Source organism: Coturnix japonica, chromosome 3 (genome assembly GCF_001577835.2).
Source record: "Coturnix japonica isolate 7356 chromosome 3, Coturnix japonica 2.1, whole genome shotgun sequence".
NCBI lineage: Eukaryota > Metazoa > Chordata > Aves > Galliformes > Phasianidae > Coturnix > Coturnix japonica.
This window is the reverse complement of record NC_029518.1, coordinates 18,145,018-18,161,161: the sequence shown is the minus strand read 5'-3', so window position 1 is coordinate 18,161,161 and position 16,144 is coordinate 18,145,018. Positions and strand designations below refer to the sequence as shown.

Sequence of the window (16,144 nt, the reverse complement as noted above, 5' to 3'; positions counted from 1 at the left end):
GTCACTGTCAAGTCACAATCACCTGGGCTGTGTGACTAGGTACGGACAATCACAATTCCACCACCAGTCTTAATTCTGGTCTAAATTTTTTTTTTGAAGGACAAAGTTCTGAATTAGGGAGAAAATACTCAAGAAAATAAGTAGTGAAATAAATTCTTTTGCTGTAAGCTTCGCACATTAAGGTCTCACAGATGCCAGGTAAACCTTTCCCCACTGCCCTGCATCCTAAGTAAATGATTCCTTAATTCTTGGCAGAGCTCCCCCAGGGTGTAAAGTTATGTTTCTGTGGCTACTGAAAGCATCCAGGGAGACACTGAAGTAGCCTGGATTACAGCAACAATGGTATAAATAGAAGTGGGCTGGAGTCTCTCTCTCTTTCTCACTTTCTCATCCAGTTCTATTACCACAGTACTTCAAAATCATTGAAGTTGTGCAACAATCCATTTTGTCCTTTCTGCTCTAATTAGGCAATTCTACATGTCTGTCTTGATAGGTGGGGCTTACTGAAGCACTTAATCAGTTTCTGGAGGGGCATCGCAGTGCCAATCCAAAGGCTTATTTAAACAGAGCTGTAGTGCCAAATCCAGCATATTCTGCAGCAGCATGGAAACAACAGAGTCTGTGAGGCACAGATTGCCTTAAAAAAAAAAACAACAAACAGCCTTCAGTGTGAAGGAGCACTCGTCCTGTATTCATCCCGTGTAAGCTTAACAGACTTTAGTCTGAAGACAGGAAGCATTTTAGATCATTGAGCTTTCCTGGCAAATAAAACAATTACTGCAATTCCAGTACAAGTCCTTCCTGAAACTGTGCTAACGAGGCTCTGAATCTTAAAAATTGCATTTAAATCACATGATTCATTTGCAAACCTATCACATATAGCACACACGTGGTAGGTGTGGGTCATTTCATTGGAATTAGAAAGCAAATGTCTCTATACATGAGAGGTCACCAGTTGTTGCAAGTTAAAATCTTTTCACTGTTAAGCATAATTAAAATACTCTAACAGTGGTTTCAGTAATTTAAACATTGCAGTATTGTTGTAATATTTTTCTAGGCTTCAAGAGTTCACAATTGTTTGGTCCAATCAAATCTGGGAACACTGGAGAAGTTATCACCCATCAAGGTAATTACTTTCAAGTTGAAATAATTACTCCATCAATGTTAATGGTCTTTCAACTTCAATAAAGCACTCACCTGCCGATAATCACAGCTAACCTCTTGCTCTCATGCAATTCCCTCTCTATTTAGCAGGTTATATTACAGCCGTTAGAGTGGTCACTTGTCCTGAACAGCTGCTGAATTTCACTTTGATCGGCTGTGAACCATAAAAAAATTAGTCACCTGTGTATGATTTCCCCCTAACCCAGAAGCCCTTGCAGAGCTAAAGAGATGATCTTTTGGCTGTACTAGGGCACTGCTGGAGCAGCCATCTTGCTTCTGGTTGTGGTTACTTTCCACTCCCTAACAGCAGCACGGAGCCCAATTAACTTTTGCCCTCCACTGCCATTCACAGCTTTCATTCTTCACTAAGTAGCATATCTTCTGAATTTATTGCTCGTGCAGGAACTCCTCCGTTTACCCTCACCTTGTTTTCTTACAATTCAGTTAGTTTCTCAGGCATCTGAAACAGGCACGTGTAATTCACCGCTCTTTCTCTTTGGTGTATTTTTCTTATTCTGGTGGCTGTGGTCTATGTTTCATCTTCTATAGGGAAGCTGTAACATGCAGTCCTATGTGTTGCACTACTGAATAATGCTGTTATTAAAGTGATACATCCAACACTGCCAAGCGGTCAATGGTCTATAAGAGGAAACAGAAATGAAAAACTAAACACAGATGTATTACGTGCTTCTGAATGTGATGAATAGAAAGGAACTAACTCTGGATGCAAGATTCAAGAGGTCTGTAATCCTGCTTAAAAGGCTTGTGTAAATGGCAGTACTGGTGTGTTAAGATTTTTTTCTTCTAACAGATATTATATATGAAGCTTTACAGTAAGCAGTCATTATTTCTTTATTCTATTTATACATCTAATGTGCAAATTAGTGTCTGGTTATGAAAGCCTAATTATGCAAGCCAAAGCCTTATTCTCCTACCAAAGCCTCTATTATTATTGCTATTCTGCAATATGCCTACAGATTTCCCTACGAGAGACAAAGCATCTGCCAAGAGGAGCTTGGCCAGTGTAGTTATATACCATCTCCCCACATTATGTAAGTAAGCCAACATATGTTCTCAACTGTTAGCATAGCTGCATCCAAACTAACGGATTTGCCGGTGCAGAGATAGACATGTTAATTTTTTACACGTCAAGCTGACATAGCTATGCCAAAAAAAAAAAAAAAAAAGTAGGAAAAACCTGGTAACCTGGTCTGAGGGCTTCACACTGCAAAACACAACATGAATAGACCTATGCTTCTAGGTAGGCACAGACGTAAGATTCCCATTATAATGCTCACAACTCTCTCTTGCATCCTGGAATAAGGCAGGCTTGACATGCAAAAGCCTTAATTCTGTAGAGCAACAGGGGTCACTGCAGAATGCAGGCAGGGTTTTTCTGTACAACCCTCACTTCTAGGTGCTTTTTGCTTCTTCTTGTCCTCCAAGAACTCTAACAGCTGCATATTACACCTTTTTAGTCATCTTCTTAGCCTGTTTGAACTCTCCTGCTCACAATAAGCAACCAACTACCTAATACAATTGTTATGAGAGGGACACCATTACATATCCACAATACATCTACTGAGCAAAAGTCCAAACTCACCCGCAGTTTTATCTCACAGTAACATTTGACATACAATGGCTAAACAATTCTGATGCTTTGCTGCCATTTGCTGGTACTGGCTTTACAATGAAATTGGCTGTGATTCCTACATTCAAAAGCTTAAGCCCTGTGCTCACGAGGGTAAGCAGTCTGCTTTGTCCATCTGGTCATTTTATGCAGGTTTCTGTAAATGAGAACTTAGCATCAATCTATTCCTCTATAAGCACATCTGTCTGACATTAGTGTTGTCGACAAGATGTTTCTCCCTTTAGAGGGTTAAAACGAAGTGGAAGACATGGTAGAAACAGTTTGTATTGCTGTAACCAGTCTTGACTTGACTTTGTTCTGCACATAAAGCAAAATGTCAATTTAACTTGCTGTCACCTACCTTCCGTCAGTATAATCCTGGCCAAACAAGCCAGAGAAGTTTACTTTTTAACAGCAAACCCTCGATAAGGCTCACGTGCACAGCATCAGTGACTGATGCTGCAGGGGAATCCTCAAAGTTCTGAGTGGTAGCAGAGCAGAGATCTCACTTTTACCTCCACAGGCAGTGCTGAATTTCAAAGGGTCAGTGATAACCTTATCAAGACTGGACAGATACAACTTTGACACATTAGTTGGAATACAGGCTAACACATCTTCACTGGAGAAGAAACAGCTACATCTTAGGAAAGTAGCCTGAATGAAACTATCAAATGATTTGGCAACACAGAAGATGCTCCCCACTTGCCTTTGGAAATGGAAGGAAAAGAAGTAGAATGGCCCACAGCACATTAGCAATTATATGTATCCTTCAGCACCACCAGGATGATGTTTGGACTTTAGTTGAGCTTTATGTCTTATGGACAGCCAGGGTATGGCCAAGAAGAGGGAGGGGGGGGGTTGGCTACTGTGATTCTAGCACTGCTTTTTTTTTTTTTTTTTTTTTTCCTTTCTTTTCTGGAATAATCTAATGGGATAAAAATGGAGTCTAACAGATTAAATAAAGGACCGAACTCATTGCTCGCTTAATACTTTAAGTCTTGCTTGTAACATGGAAGCTTGTGTGAGAGAATGACTAATGGCATATCCCACGAGGGAGCTCCAATAGAGATGCTTTAGGAGATTAAATGATTTAGCCTAGTACCCCTGAAAGCTATATTTTAAAGGGGCAGAAGTTTAATCATTGAAATGCTAGTTCATTCAATAAAATTACATTTTAATTAAAGTGTCTCATTCACAAAGCTACAGTTAAGGGTATTTCAGCAATTTCATGGTAAAACTCTGTTTTAAAGGGGCTATAACTTTGAAAGTTGCTGTCCAGGTTTTTGCCTGTTGGGATAATTGACCTGACCTCCAGAAGATATCTTTGATAATAGGACTCTATGCAATGTGTCAATAACTTTGATTCAAAGCTTTAGCTTTTCTGCTATATTCAGAACAGAAGAGGGAAGATTCAGTTCTCAGCTCTTCAGTATAAATCAGCAATAACTCCACTGAGTAAATATGATTACAACAGCTTAAAGCGAATGCAACCAATGGAAGGGCTGTGTAGAAAGATTTCTCTCCAGAGAGTAATATTTAAAAAAAAAAAAAGGCAAAAACTACAAGGCCTGATCCAAAAGTAATGCCTCCTATTTTATTATGTTGGCCCACAGTGTCAGAGGTGGATATTGGTGATATGGCAGTAGAGGTAGAACCTTCTCCTCAATAGTCCCTTACATTTTGCTGCCATGTGACAGATGGCAGTAGAGGGGCAGTCTGACACAATGGCATCTGACATGGAAGTGCATGTGAAGCAGAGGTGCGTTGCTGAATTGCTCCATGAAGAAAAAATGGCACCTGCTGACATTCATCAATACTTGCTGAGCACTTACGGAGGCATATAGAGTAAGAAATAATACAAGAATGGTGGTATAATAGATAGCCAAAGGTTATCTATAGGAAAAACTCACCAATTCTGAGGCCTTCAATCTAGATGAAACATGCTGAGGCTGGTGACCCAAACTCCATGAAAGAGCAATCTCCAAAAGAGATGCTACTGTTCTGGTGGTCAGCCCTTAAATGAAGTCTAGGAGAGGTGGAGTCAGGCTCCACTCCTTCCAGGAGCACAGCTGAATTACCTTCCCCTGTGCTCCCACAGCTGACCTGACACTTGCCTCAGCTGGTAAATCAGAGGCTCAGGCTGTGATTAACAATTTCCTATACAATGAGAAACACTGAATGTGAGCGCAGTGAGGTGGTGGGTGGTTTATTTCAGCAGTGGTGACAGCAATGTGAAAGACAAGCCACATTCTGGACGGCCATGCAGATTTTTACTAGCACAGCATGCAGGATCTTGTCATCTGGTGAAAATGCACAGCTGGTGGTGACTGTTGAAAAATGGAGCTTTGTAGCTGAGAATTTACTCTGTCAACCAGTGTTATTGCATTCTTCATATCTGTAGTAGTTCCCATGGAAATAGCTAGGAGGCATTACTTTCAGTGACCATAAGTATTTGATAAAATTCATGACAAAAGGCAGTACAAAAAACATGCAAGTCAGCTCCACCACAGCACTAGTAGAGTAGCAATACCTGTGCTGCCAGAACGTAATTTTGATTTAGGATGGTGTTTGGGGAAAGAAAAGGATTTTGGAGCCAGGAAAATACTAATTCGGTAAATAATAGCTTGTTAATTTAAAAGACCTTTAACTGATTCTGTTAAAGAAACAGTCTGTGGCAACATTATTTAAAGGGTCATTTTGGTTGGTTTTATTACCCACAATACAACCATCTTGGACGTTTTGTGTTGTTGTTGGCATGCATAGAAGACGCTGCAATGCATGACTGGCCAGGTCAATTCTGATGCTCATCAACACACTGCATGCTGCTGAAGTAGAGCATCAGGAGAAGCCCTACCATTTTTCTGGTTTTAAAATTGTGGGCATTTCAGCACAGTTATGATTGTTGTTATTTTTTAAAAACGATTTGAAGGACTGAAATACAACAATCTACTGAGATTCTGTAACTTCAGAATTCCAATCTACATTTTAAAAGCTACCACTCTGTATAATGAAAATGCAACTTCAGGCTTTCAGGTGCACAAAGAACATATTTCTAGCATTCTCTTCAGGATCTGTCTTCTGTTTCAGAAGAACATATTACAAACTTAATACATTTGGGCCTCAAAGAGTACGTAACACTCCTGTGCTGGAAACTTCTCCCATATTTTCTTGACAAGGTTTGTCTGAGGTTGTTACTTCAAGGTTACTAGTGGGTATTCCAGAGATTGTACTTTATGATCCTACATGATTGTCAAACAGAACACTAATTAATAGCTTAATTAAAAGTTTAGTGGCTTTTCAGCATTATCCAGTAAGAACACAGACTGTGAATTTAATTTAGGCAAAATTCTAGGTTTATGGATTTGAGGTAGCATGGCTGTGGAAACCCAACCCTGTTAAAACCACCTTAAGCATTTTCAGGAGGCTGCCAAATACAGCAGTATAGTTCTATCACCTATCTAGGTGCTGTCTTTCTGTAGGGATGTCATATATAGAGAGGAGTGGTAGTGACAACTGCACAAAACACCACCACTTTCTTCACTAATTTACCCACTGTTGTCATACCTTTTCCCTCCACATACTGAACAGAAAAGTAATATTTACTGATTGTCATGGTTGCAAAGTCCCTCAAAGGGAAAAACACTTTAGCTGTGCAAAACTAACATTTTATTGTAAGTAAGCGTAATGAAAATAATAGTAAATCTATTTTTGTTACCGATGAATTAAGAGGGGAATCTTTACAAAAGCGTATATGAGCAAATGCTTTGCATATATGAACTACTTAATTACTAATAAATTCATTCAGTTTATGATTCCAGCTGAATTAAAACAATAGCATTACATACAAGGAGGACTGGATTTGTTCTTTGTGCAGATGTTCTGAAATTATTTTGACCATCAGACAAATCTCTAGACAGTATTTTCAGAGTAAGGTAAAGTTAGATGCGTGTATAACAACAAATTACTGGCAATTGGGAAACTCTACTTTCCAAATCCATGTAAAATGAGATTTTAAAATGCCACAGAGATCAAAACAGCATAAAAACAACCCATGCCTGTTTTTCTTGGCTAGTTCTTACCGTCACAGTTACTGCTGTAACAGCCGGGATGCTGAATGTTGGATCACTGCGCTTTTCTTGATAGACGACTCGATACAGAGTTATAACACCATTGGGAAACACAGGCTGTGTCCAATTCAACCGTACTGAGTATGCACTTGTTGCTTGTGCCAAAGGGGCTGCCATGCCCCATGGGGAAGCCTCAAGAGTTTGGGTTGAAGCCCACAGGCTGTCCACGGACCCCACAGCATTTTGAGCTCTGACACGATACTCGTAGAGAGTAAAAGGCTGTAGAGCATCGGATGCATCAATAAATTCCAAAGCTCCCTCAGCCCAGATGAACAAAAGAAGGTCTTCTTGACTGCCCACAGGACGTCTGAAATGAAATCAAATGCAATTTGAAAAAATCATTTAAAATTGAAAATAACTTTTACCAGTCACACGGTAGTCGATACTGAAGTTCAAAGTTCAGCCTGCAGCTTACAAAAGTACAGAACTTATTTTTATCCATTTACATGCATGCAAGGAACTGCTCAGCCATCTCTGCATCTTAAAAGTATTTCTGTGAACCTGTGTTAGGTGCTCAGGTGTGAAAAAGAATTTTTGAGGCAATTATTTAGTCATTATTCTCCTTCACTGAGAAGAATCCTACAAAACACACTTCAAACAGGTGTGCTGTCATGCTCCATGGCATCAGATTTGCAATATCTGATAACACATTGTTCTTCTAGGATAGAATACATCAGATACAAGAATTAAAAATTTTGAAAGCTATTTTAGCTGAAAAATAAGAACTTGAATTATAATATGGGTGCAATTTTTCAACATTTCTCAAAATTAAGCTATTTCTGGAGGTATACACCTTAGGACTTATATATAGAAAAATTACCCTGAATTATTATAGCAGAATGTTACCAAATGAATAAGGAATAAATATTCTAACATGGCCTCAAACCAAAGTTCAACATTTTAACTCTAGTTTGTTCACAATAAACATCCCATTTACTCTTGGAAGTGGAGTAAGCAATCCCTTGTGCATGAGCAACTCAGCAGAATTTGCAGCCCTATCACAAAAACTCATTTAAATACAACATAGACGTTTTATTTATAATAAATGGTATGTTTTTCCAGTGCTGTGTTTGTTTCAAAAATACAAACTTGTTCTAAAACACAAAGAAAGATATGTGAAGACAATTAACTATATAGGCTTTCGGTTATGGATACGTGTATATGTGTGTATGTATTACACACATATATTATATTACACACAATTATTATATATATTAGCTTTTCTTTATTTATATATAGATGTATACACATCCACATATATTTGTATATATAGCAACCATTCCCACCACATATCTACTTTTGTTGCACCTGGAGATATTCTGGGTATCAGAGATTATTACAGATGAGCCTCACCCCTTTTCTAATGTGGCCTCTTCTAATACATTATTTACAATAGATGTAAAAGGGAAAGCACTCATCTTCAAAACAGAGTTATCAAATCAATTCTTTCACTTGGCATAAAAATGTTTGTGTGAAATTAAGTTGGTTACGTTTAAACACTGTGATAAATCTCAGTGATGGCTGTGCTGTACTGCACATGAATTTAAGTATTTTTCCTACTCTTCACAAGAACCTTGGCCTTTGCAAAACATAAAAGCATTCTCACTCTTCTTGCCAACAACGAAAAAACAAATTACATTATCTGCCACATTTACTGCAAGTCTGCAGAGGTAAAATTGGTTTGTCTGTCTACCAGGTGTCATCATCACTACATGCACATGGAAGTTGAAGAGTATTTTTCTTGGCAAGAGAAAACCTGCATTTTGCACAATTCTGTTGGTTTTTATCTTCCTAAAGCACTGCTTGGTACTACTTGAAAACCACAAAATGCAGCTTTTTTAAAAAATGGGTAATCTTAGCTGCTTTATAATAGTACATATCCACGTACATAAATGCAAACGTGAAAAATACAAAGAATCCATGTGTGTATGATATAGTGCATTCATTCTTTGTGTATACATATATAAGGCGTGTTCATCACATTGAGCACATTGTTTTCTTATGTGAAAGAAGAGAAATTTGCCTAATTCTGAGATAAGCAGGCTGTATGGGCACTGTGTAGAGTATTTACCTTGGAACAGGAGTTTTGAGGTTAGAGATCCCTATTGTAGTGAAAGGTGCAAATTACAAGGTGTGTAGATACTGAGAATTGGTTGGTAGAAGTAGCTGAAGAATGGCAAGTAGAACAGAATGGAAAGATTCCCTAGCAATTCTCTCTTGCAACACAATGAAGTGTGGGGGGGTGGAGGGTTAAAAAATTTCTTTTTGAGCCCCAAATTCCATCAGATATTTTTAGTACAAGCCCAGTGCAGAACTATCCCTTGGATCTGCTCACTGACTTAATACAAGACACAATTCTGAATGCTGAATCACTACTATGCCTTTTTCCCACACTGAAATATATAGTCTTCTCCCTCTGTACTCAAAAAACATGCTAAAGATCTCTGTCGATAATAGAGAGTGTGTTATAGTGCAATAAAATTGCATTTAATACCTGTCTTGTCTGGCCAAGCACTGTGGCACTTAAATGAATACATAAATTTATGTTTTATAAATTTTACAAATTCTGTGATAAACAGTTTTTCACACTGCAAGATCAAATTTGCCACCAACTGTAATCTCATCCACAAGCAAATCTGTACAATGTAGTCTGGTTAAGTATTTAGATCTTATTACTGTTGAATATTTAATGAATGAAACTTATGGTTAGGTAAATGGTTCCATCTGTGATGCTAAAAACCAGAATATCTTCATGTATGAATAAACTTTGAACAGAAGTGGTTGAACAGTCTGTAATCATTTCAGTCGTCTTAAGATTTAAGATTCAACTGCTCATTTAACTGGAAGTGTTTCTTATGTACAATGAGCTGCAAAGGAGAATAACATTTCCAAGAGCTGGAAGCTGTCTCTGAATCTGCATAGTCTGATTTGCTGCTTACATTCGTTTTAAAGATGCTCAGACAGAGTTATTTTTATAAGGGCAAATTCTCCCTACCCCACAACCAATTGGAGCAAGATGACATGAAGAGGAAAATGCAATCTTCTTTGTGACAGATGTCTAATATAGCTATATGCAGGGGGCTGCAATGCTAACTGCAACTCCGACTCCTCAGCCTCCTTAGGTAGAAGGGATACTCCATGAACCCCTGAGGTCAATCCACAATTCTTACCCACATATTTATCTGTCACTGTGCAACAAAAGTACGTGTTTTTGTGGTGCCTGCTGGCCCTGGGGTAAAACACTCTCAAATCATTTTGGGGAGGAAGAATGCAACATCAACAATATTCCCCCCCTCCAATTTCATATCCAACTAAACAAAGCAGCCTTTCTTGCCATTTGGTTACAAGACTATACTACTGTAGTTCATATGTTTTAACATTTCTCTGTCTTTTTCTATTTAAGATTGTTAATATAAGGAAAATCAACCAAGCGAAACTGAGATTACTGCAAGTAATGCACAGTTAGTTAGACTAGGTATTATACTAATTACAGGTATGAATAAAACTCTTCAGTAGTTCTTATATCCATTGATATATTCACCCATAATGGTTAGATCTGTGTGCCTTGGAAGTTATCTCTGGTATAGTACACATTTAAGAGCATAAGAGTAAGCAGTGAAGTGATCATACAGAATCAGCTTAGAGGCCTCTACACTGCAAGTCAGAACAACCAACAGCCATGGAGGCATCTCCTCTGTCTAAAACTGCCTGTTTTTAATGTGTGAGAATTGCTCAGCTAATGAGAGCTAGATTACAGACTCACATATTTGTACTAAATAATAGAATCTTGCAGAACTTGATGCTGAGACTTAAGCACAAAATTCGGAAACTCCCTTAAGCCAGATATGAACCCAACTCCTTATAATTCTACAGGCCATACTGAGTCACCTCATACATCCTACACGACGTGCTGGTCATCTACAGAGAGCAGTTTCATTAGGTGATGTTACCTGTATCTTATTAAAAGAAGAAATACATCACTTATTTCCACAATACTACTTCTTCTAGAGCATAAAGATGTTACATAATGATGAATGGGAAGAGTAGAATGGGGATACTTGTCTCATGGACCACGTTATATCATTTCCAATCTCTTCTAAGCCATGGTCCTTGCTGGAAAACTTTAAAAGCCTCAGATCTGTGTTTAAGTCTTTGATATGAATCAAGAATAAAACATCACCATCTCTATTATCTTAGGCTAGTATTTTAATTTTTAGTTTCTAACAAAATGGCTGCAAACACACCTCTGATTCTGTGATTCGAGGAACAAGCATGAGTCCTGCCATTCTAATGCAGAGATCTGCATGCACACACACACACACACACACACAAACTCCCCAAACATTCCAGGTTTAATTAATTTATTTTGGTGGGGATGCAGTAAGGAAAAGGTACATGATGAAGAAGAAAATACATGCCATAACTTCCCATGGAAATAATGCAGCCTTGATGCTATAACAATGTAAGGCTATGTGTGGCTACAAAATGAAAAAGAACTATGTGCTTACATCCCATTTCAGATTTTTTTGCAGCTATCTGAGAAAGATTTGATATTGTTGTTGTCTAAGCACATTTAAACTTCAACTGAAATAACTGCCAAGTGATTCATGCCTATGTAGGTGAATATAACGATTGTATCTGGAGCCCCAGTGCGCCATTTTCATTTCACTTTAAATAAAAAACAAAATGTATCTATGTCAGTCAGTGCCCTTCTGCTGTACTCAGAGGTATCAAACAGGCTACAATTATGATTGTGAAGTGATTGTGTCACATTGCAGGAAGGTTTATTGCTTTTGAGTCTGCTAGGCAGTAACACATTCTGTTTCATATTACTCTTTATATCATTGTTTGGCTGTGACTAGAATAATCAAATGCCATCAAATGCTGTCAAATTCAATTTACAGTATTTTTCATTGAAGCAGGCTTTCTGCATTATATTTCCTGTTTTCCTGTTCTATGGCTGCCATGGAATAGCCACAGTAATCATCAGCTTTATTTACAAAACCGACAGAGTGAGGACATGTCTTAGGCTATAACACACACTTTATTTCTCTTTTTATGGGAGAGAGACTTGGTATTTTTGGGTCAGACAATTAAAAAATAGCAAACAAAAGGATTTTTCAAGAGAGGGAATTTTTAGAGGCTACTAATGTACTTACCATGAAAGTGAATTTATATTAATTAACACTGCTGATTCAAAAAGGTAATTTGGTTCTGTCTTCTCAGTTGGAGCTCTAATATAATAAAACATCCCAAACTCTGTGTGGGAAGTCAGGTTCAGCCCAGCATGTGTTTGCCACACATATTTGTAGTTGGAAAGAAAGAAGAACTTCAGAGTTTTAATCCCTGTCCAACACATGGCTTGAGTTTTATGTCCTCTGGCTTTCTAAAGCTATTCTAGAAAGATCTCCTCAGGAAGGTTTTAAAGGATCAATGGGCACAGTGCTCTGCTACTTTGATACTTCCCTAAACACGAGTATCTATGTAGAAAAATCTTCACACAAAGCATATGAAGCCCCTTGAAGGGAGTGACAATGTCAGTCAGCCACCCAGACAGCTGAGAATGAACATCATGGGACATGAAGAGCTGTAGTTTAATTGGAAGACTTTATGGAATGGAACTGAACTATAATCACACTCCAGGTTACTTACTTACTTAACAACAGGAACATAATTCCTCTTAGAAAACTGTTCTGTGTTAGGAATCCAAATACCATGTTTGGGTTTGAAAATTTCACAAATAGTGAGTCACTCCTATTTCCACTTCACATTTCCCAATTGACTATCAGTGGGCTGAAGAATGTTCCTACTGTTTTAAGTAAACACAATAGGAGCAGCTATGTTACAATTTTTGTCTGTCCTTCCAAATTCTGGCAAATGTATTTGCACCTGTTTTTTTCTACTTGAAGATTTGGAATGTGATTCTCCTCTCAGTTCTTATTCTCAACATGTCCATCCATACATAACAACACAGCACTTGAAAGGAAAGTTGACAGACTTTTTATCATATCTTTTTACCTACTAATGTTTCAAGACATTGAACAGCTCAGTATGGCTACAGAATCTGAGGTGAAAAAGCATTTACCTGTGAATAAAATAGTTGGTAATTATGCCATTTGGTTTCTTAGGTGGTGCCCACTTCACTTCTATGAGTGCAGATCCCATTGCTTTAATGGTAGGTGGGCTCAATTCTAGAGGAGGTGCTTCAGCAGTTCTCGAATATGTGCAACCACTAACTCCACATCCACCTACAAAACCCAGATGTTTGTTTAGAGATGCGAGTTTCTTCCTCAAACAAAACAAGTCATTTTAAAAGTTGATTTAAAAGTTGAAAGTGCTCTCCAAATAAGCTCTATTGAGGTCTACATTTACACAATGAAGATAGTAAATCACCCAAGAAAGCAAAAACCAAGAGGATGGTTTAGGAGATATGAAAGAATAAAAAATAAAATGTATTTAAATAATCACTGGCTGAGGCTTCTTTTGCAAGTTATTTAAATGTTGCTTAAAACACTGTGTAACCACAACTGTTATTCTGTCCCCACTAAACTCTTTGGGATCTCCTAATGGTCTTTATAATGTGCAACAAGGTCCCCAGGCCAGTAAGATAAACATCAGTGATAGAAGTTTAAAATAATGAACATTTTTGAGAGAAATTTGAGGAGGAGCAAACTGAGATTTCACTAACATATCAGTGTGACATTGTCAGAATCTCCTTTTTTTCTTCCATTAGCATCAATTTTTTCTTTGTGATGTAGCTCAGGACTGAGCATTTCCAAAGTAGGCTACCAGAAATAATAGATAATACAGTAAAAGGAGATGAAACTTAAGTCAAAAAGCTCCTGATGAAAAGCTGCCTCATTTCACCCACTGTCATTATTAAATACTCATTTAAATAAGCGCAACTTCATCAATGAATTTCTCCTGACTTTCCCCAGTAGAGGTGTGAAGATAGTTGGTTCCAAGGTATCACTGTGGAAAGATTTGAATAGGATTTTGAAATGTTCTACTAAGTTTAAGAAATGTTGTAATCTTTAGGCTCTTCCACAGTGTCTTTATGATTTCAATATCTTCCAGGTGAACAGCTGCAGAACCCATTTCGTTCTATGTGCACATTTTCAAAAACCGATAAGCTATTTGTGAAGAATTTGTAATAAAATGGCACATACAGGCTAAAACTCATTTTTTAAATCTCCATGTAAATTATTCATGATGTAACATGGAGAAATATTTAATGCTTCATTCAGTGCTAGGCTTTCTTTTTACTGGGTAAACATTTCACTCTGATGTAGAAATAAGATTTTGTCTGTTCTGCTGAGTTGAATCTGTCTGGCAAATCTCCATTTCCTTCCAGTCACAGAGGTGAGCCTTTTAAAAAACCTCTTACCATTCTGGCATGCTTGTATTCTTATCTCATACAGGGTGAAGGGATCTAGGCCATCCACAAAAGCAAAATGTGCCCGACCTGCTGGCTTTACTAGCAGAGCGGGACTTCTTGCATTCAGCAAAACGTTGTATTCCAAAGGCGTATCGACAGTGAATATCCCTGTTGTGAAACAGAAGAACCAGTGATTATCTGAAATGCTAACACCAGTGTAAGACAACTTCAAAGAGATTCATCATATGCAATTTTAAAAGCAAGCTCCTCTGGAGGTTTTGCCTATTGCCTCTTTTGGAAACTAAAACCATTTAAATATAAGCCGAAAAAGATCCACCTGCAGATCACAATTGGAGGATACACATTACAGCCCTTAGTTAAAAATCAAAATTCACTTCAGTCAATGCAAGTGTCGCAATTGCTACTTTGGGGAAGAGAAGCGACCTTACAATTGAGAATCGGGCTGCTTTTATTTCTTTATTTTGGAGGGCTAACAGCTACTAAGCACTGCTTTTGGAGTACAGAGTCATATGATCAAAGAAGTGAATTGCCACCATTTAGCAAATTATCCCTTGTTAGCCCAGCAGCAGTACCTCAGTGTAGCTTAACCTACTCTACTAGAAGAGTACAATACACTACTTTAAGCCAACAAACGTGTCATTTCAGCTGGTATAAAACAAACTGTCAATTTCTAGATTTTTGTTGAAGGAAAATGAAACTGATTTTTACTCGTTTGAATTCAAACATTTCCCCCCCCCCTCTACTCATCTTCCCACGCTGTCAATTACTTGTTTTCCAGTCCAGCTGAGAAGCTGAAAAATCTATTACTCCAAGAGAACAAAGCTAAGCCATATGCCATCCCTTCAGAATCACTGGCAGAGGAAACTGGCACTGGAAAAAAAATAATACAAGAAACGGGAGATTTCCAGTTTCTGTATGGTGCTATAAACAACAGATATACTCTGGAAGATCAGAAAAATATTTGAAATGCCAGGTTTTCACAATTGTCTAAAGAAAAACGGGATGAAAATCCCCCGAAAATAAGAATATGCTGCATCACTAGATGCTAGACAGAGGAAATGTTAATCTAAGAGGCTGTTAATCTAAGAAGATGAAAAAAAAATAGCCCTGAAGTGGAAGCATGGCGTCAAGCTTATTCAGATGATCAGTTCAGAGGAATAAAGAGGATACTGATATTAGTCACTGAAGAGGAGGTGAAAGGAGAACAAGACAGAAAGTAGAAAAAATACAAATGTAAAATTTTCTTTCTCAATGTAAATTTTTATGGAAAAATAATTAGGAATGGAATAATAGAAGTACATTGTTAAAATTGTATAGGATACTACAAAGGAAAGCTGAGAAGTGACCTTAAAGTATAGTATAGTTTCTACAAGAAAGAAAATGATTTTTTTGGAAAGGTAAGCTCGCCCTCTTCTCCAGTCCTTATGACAGAGCAGATTTTTCAGTAAGAATCTTTCACTAACTTACAAATGTGACACATAATTCTCATTTGTGAATCTAATAACTGCATTTATTCTGGGCAAAAGATCACCAGAAAACTTACAAATTTGAACTATTCAGAATGTCTGGTTTCCCAAGGAAGATGAAATATAAGCAACTACAACTGAATCCAATCAGTAACATGCTGCAAAGGACACCTAGTTCAAAATATCTGACTCACATCCAGCACTCGGTCTATATATGTATAAGAAGGAATGATAAAAAAAATCTCAAATGCTAAACTGCTCCTAAAACTTGCAAATATATTAGAAATTATACTACTAATAAGCATGGCCAGCAGAATAAAATATTTTCAGGGAGCAAGAAGGAAACTGCAAATAAAAC

General features: G+C 37.7%; 1 protein-coding gene across 1 annotated transcript in view; it reads right to left on the bottom strand.

Annotated features, from left to right (window-relative positions):
* Positions 1-16,144, bottom strand: part of USH2A (usherin) — a 356,150-nt gene that overhangs the window by 43,600 nt on the left and 296,406 nt on the right. Inside the window, exons 61-63 of the mRNA XM_015857330.2 lie at positions 14,309-14,467; positions 13,007-13,169; positions 6,874-7,228 (exon numbers count right to left, since the gene is read on the bottom strand). Of these exons, the coding sequence (XP_015712816.1) occupies positions 6,874-7,228; positions 13,007-13,169; positions 14,309-14,467 (677 nt within the window). The remainder of the gene's footprint in view (positions 1-6,873; positions 7,229-13,006; positions 13,170-14,308; positions 14,468-16,144) is intronic.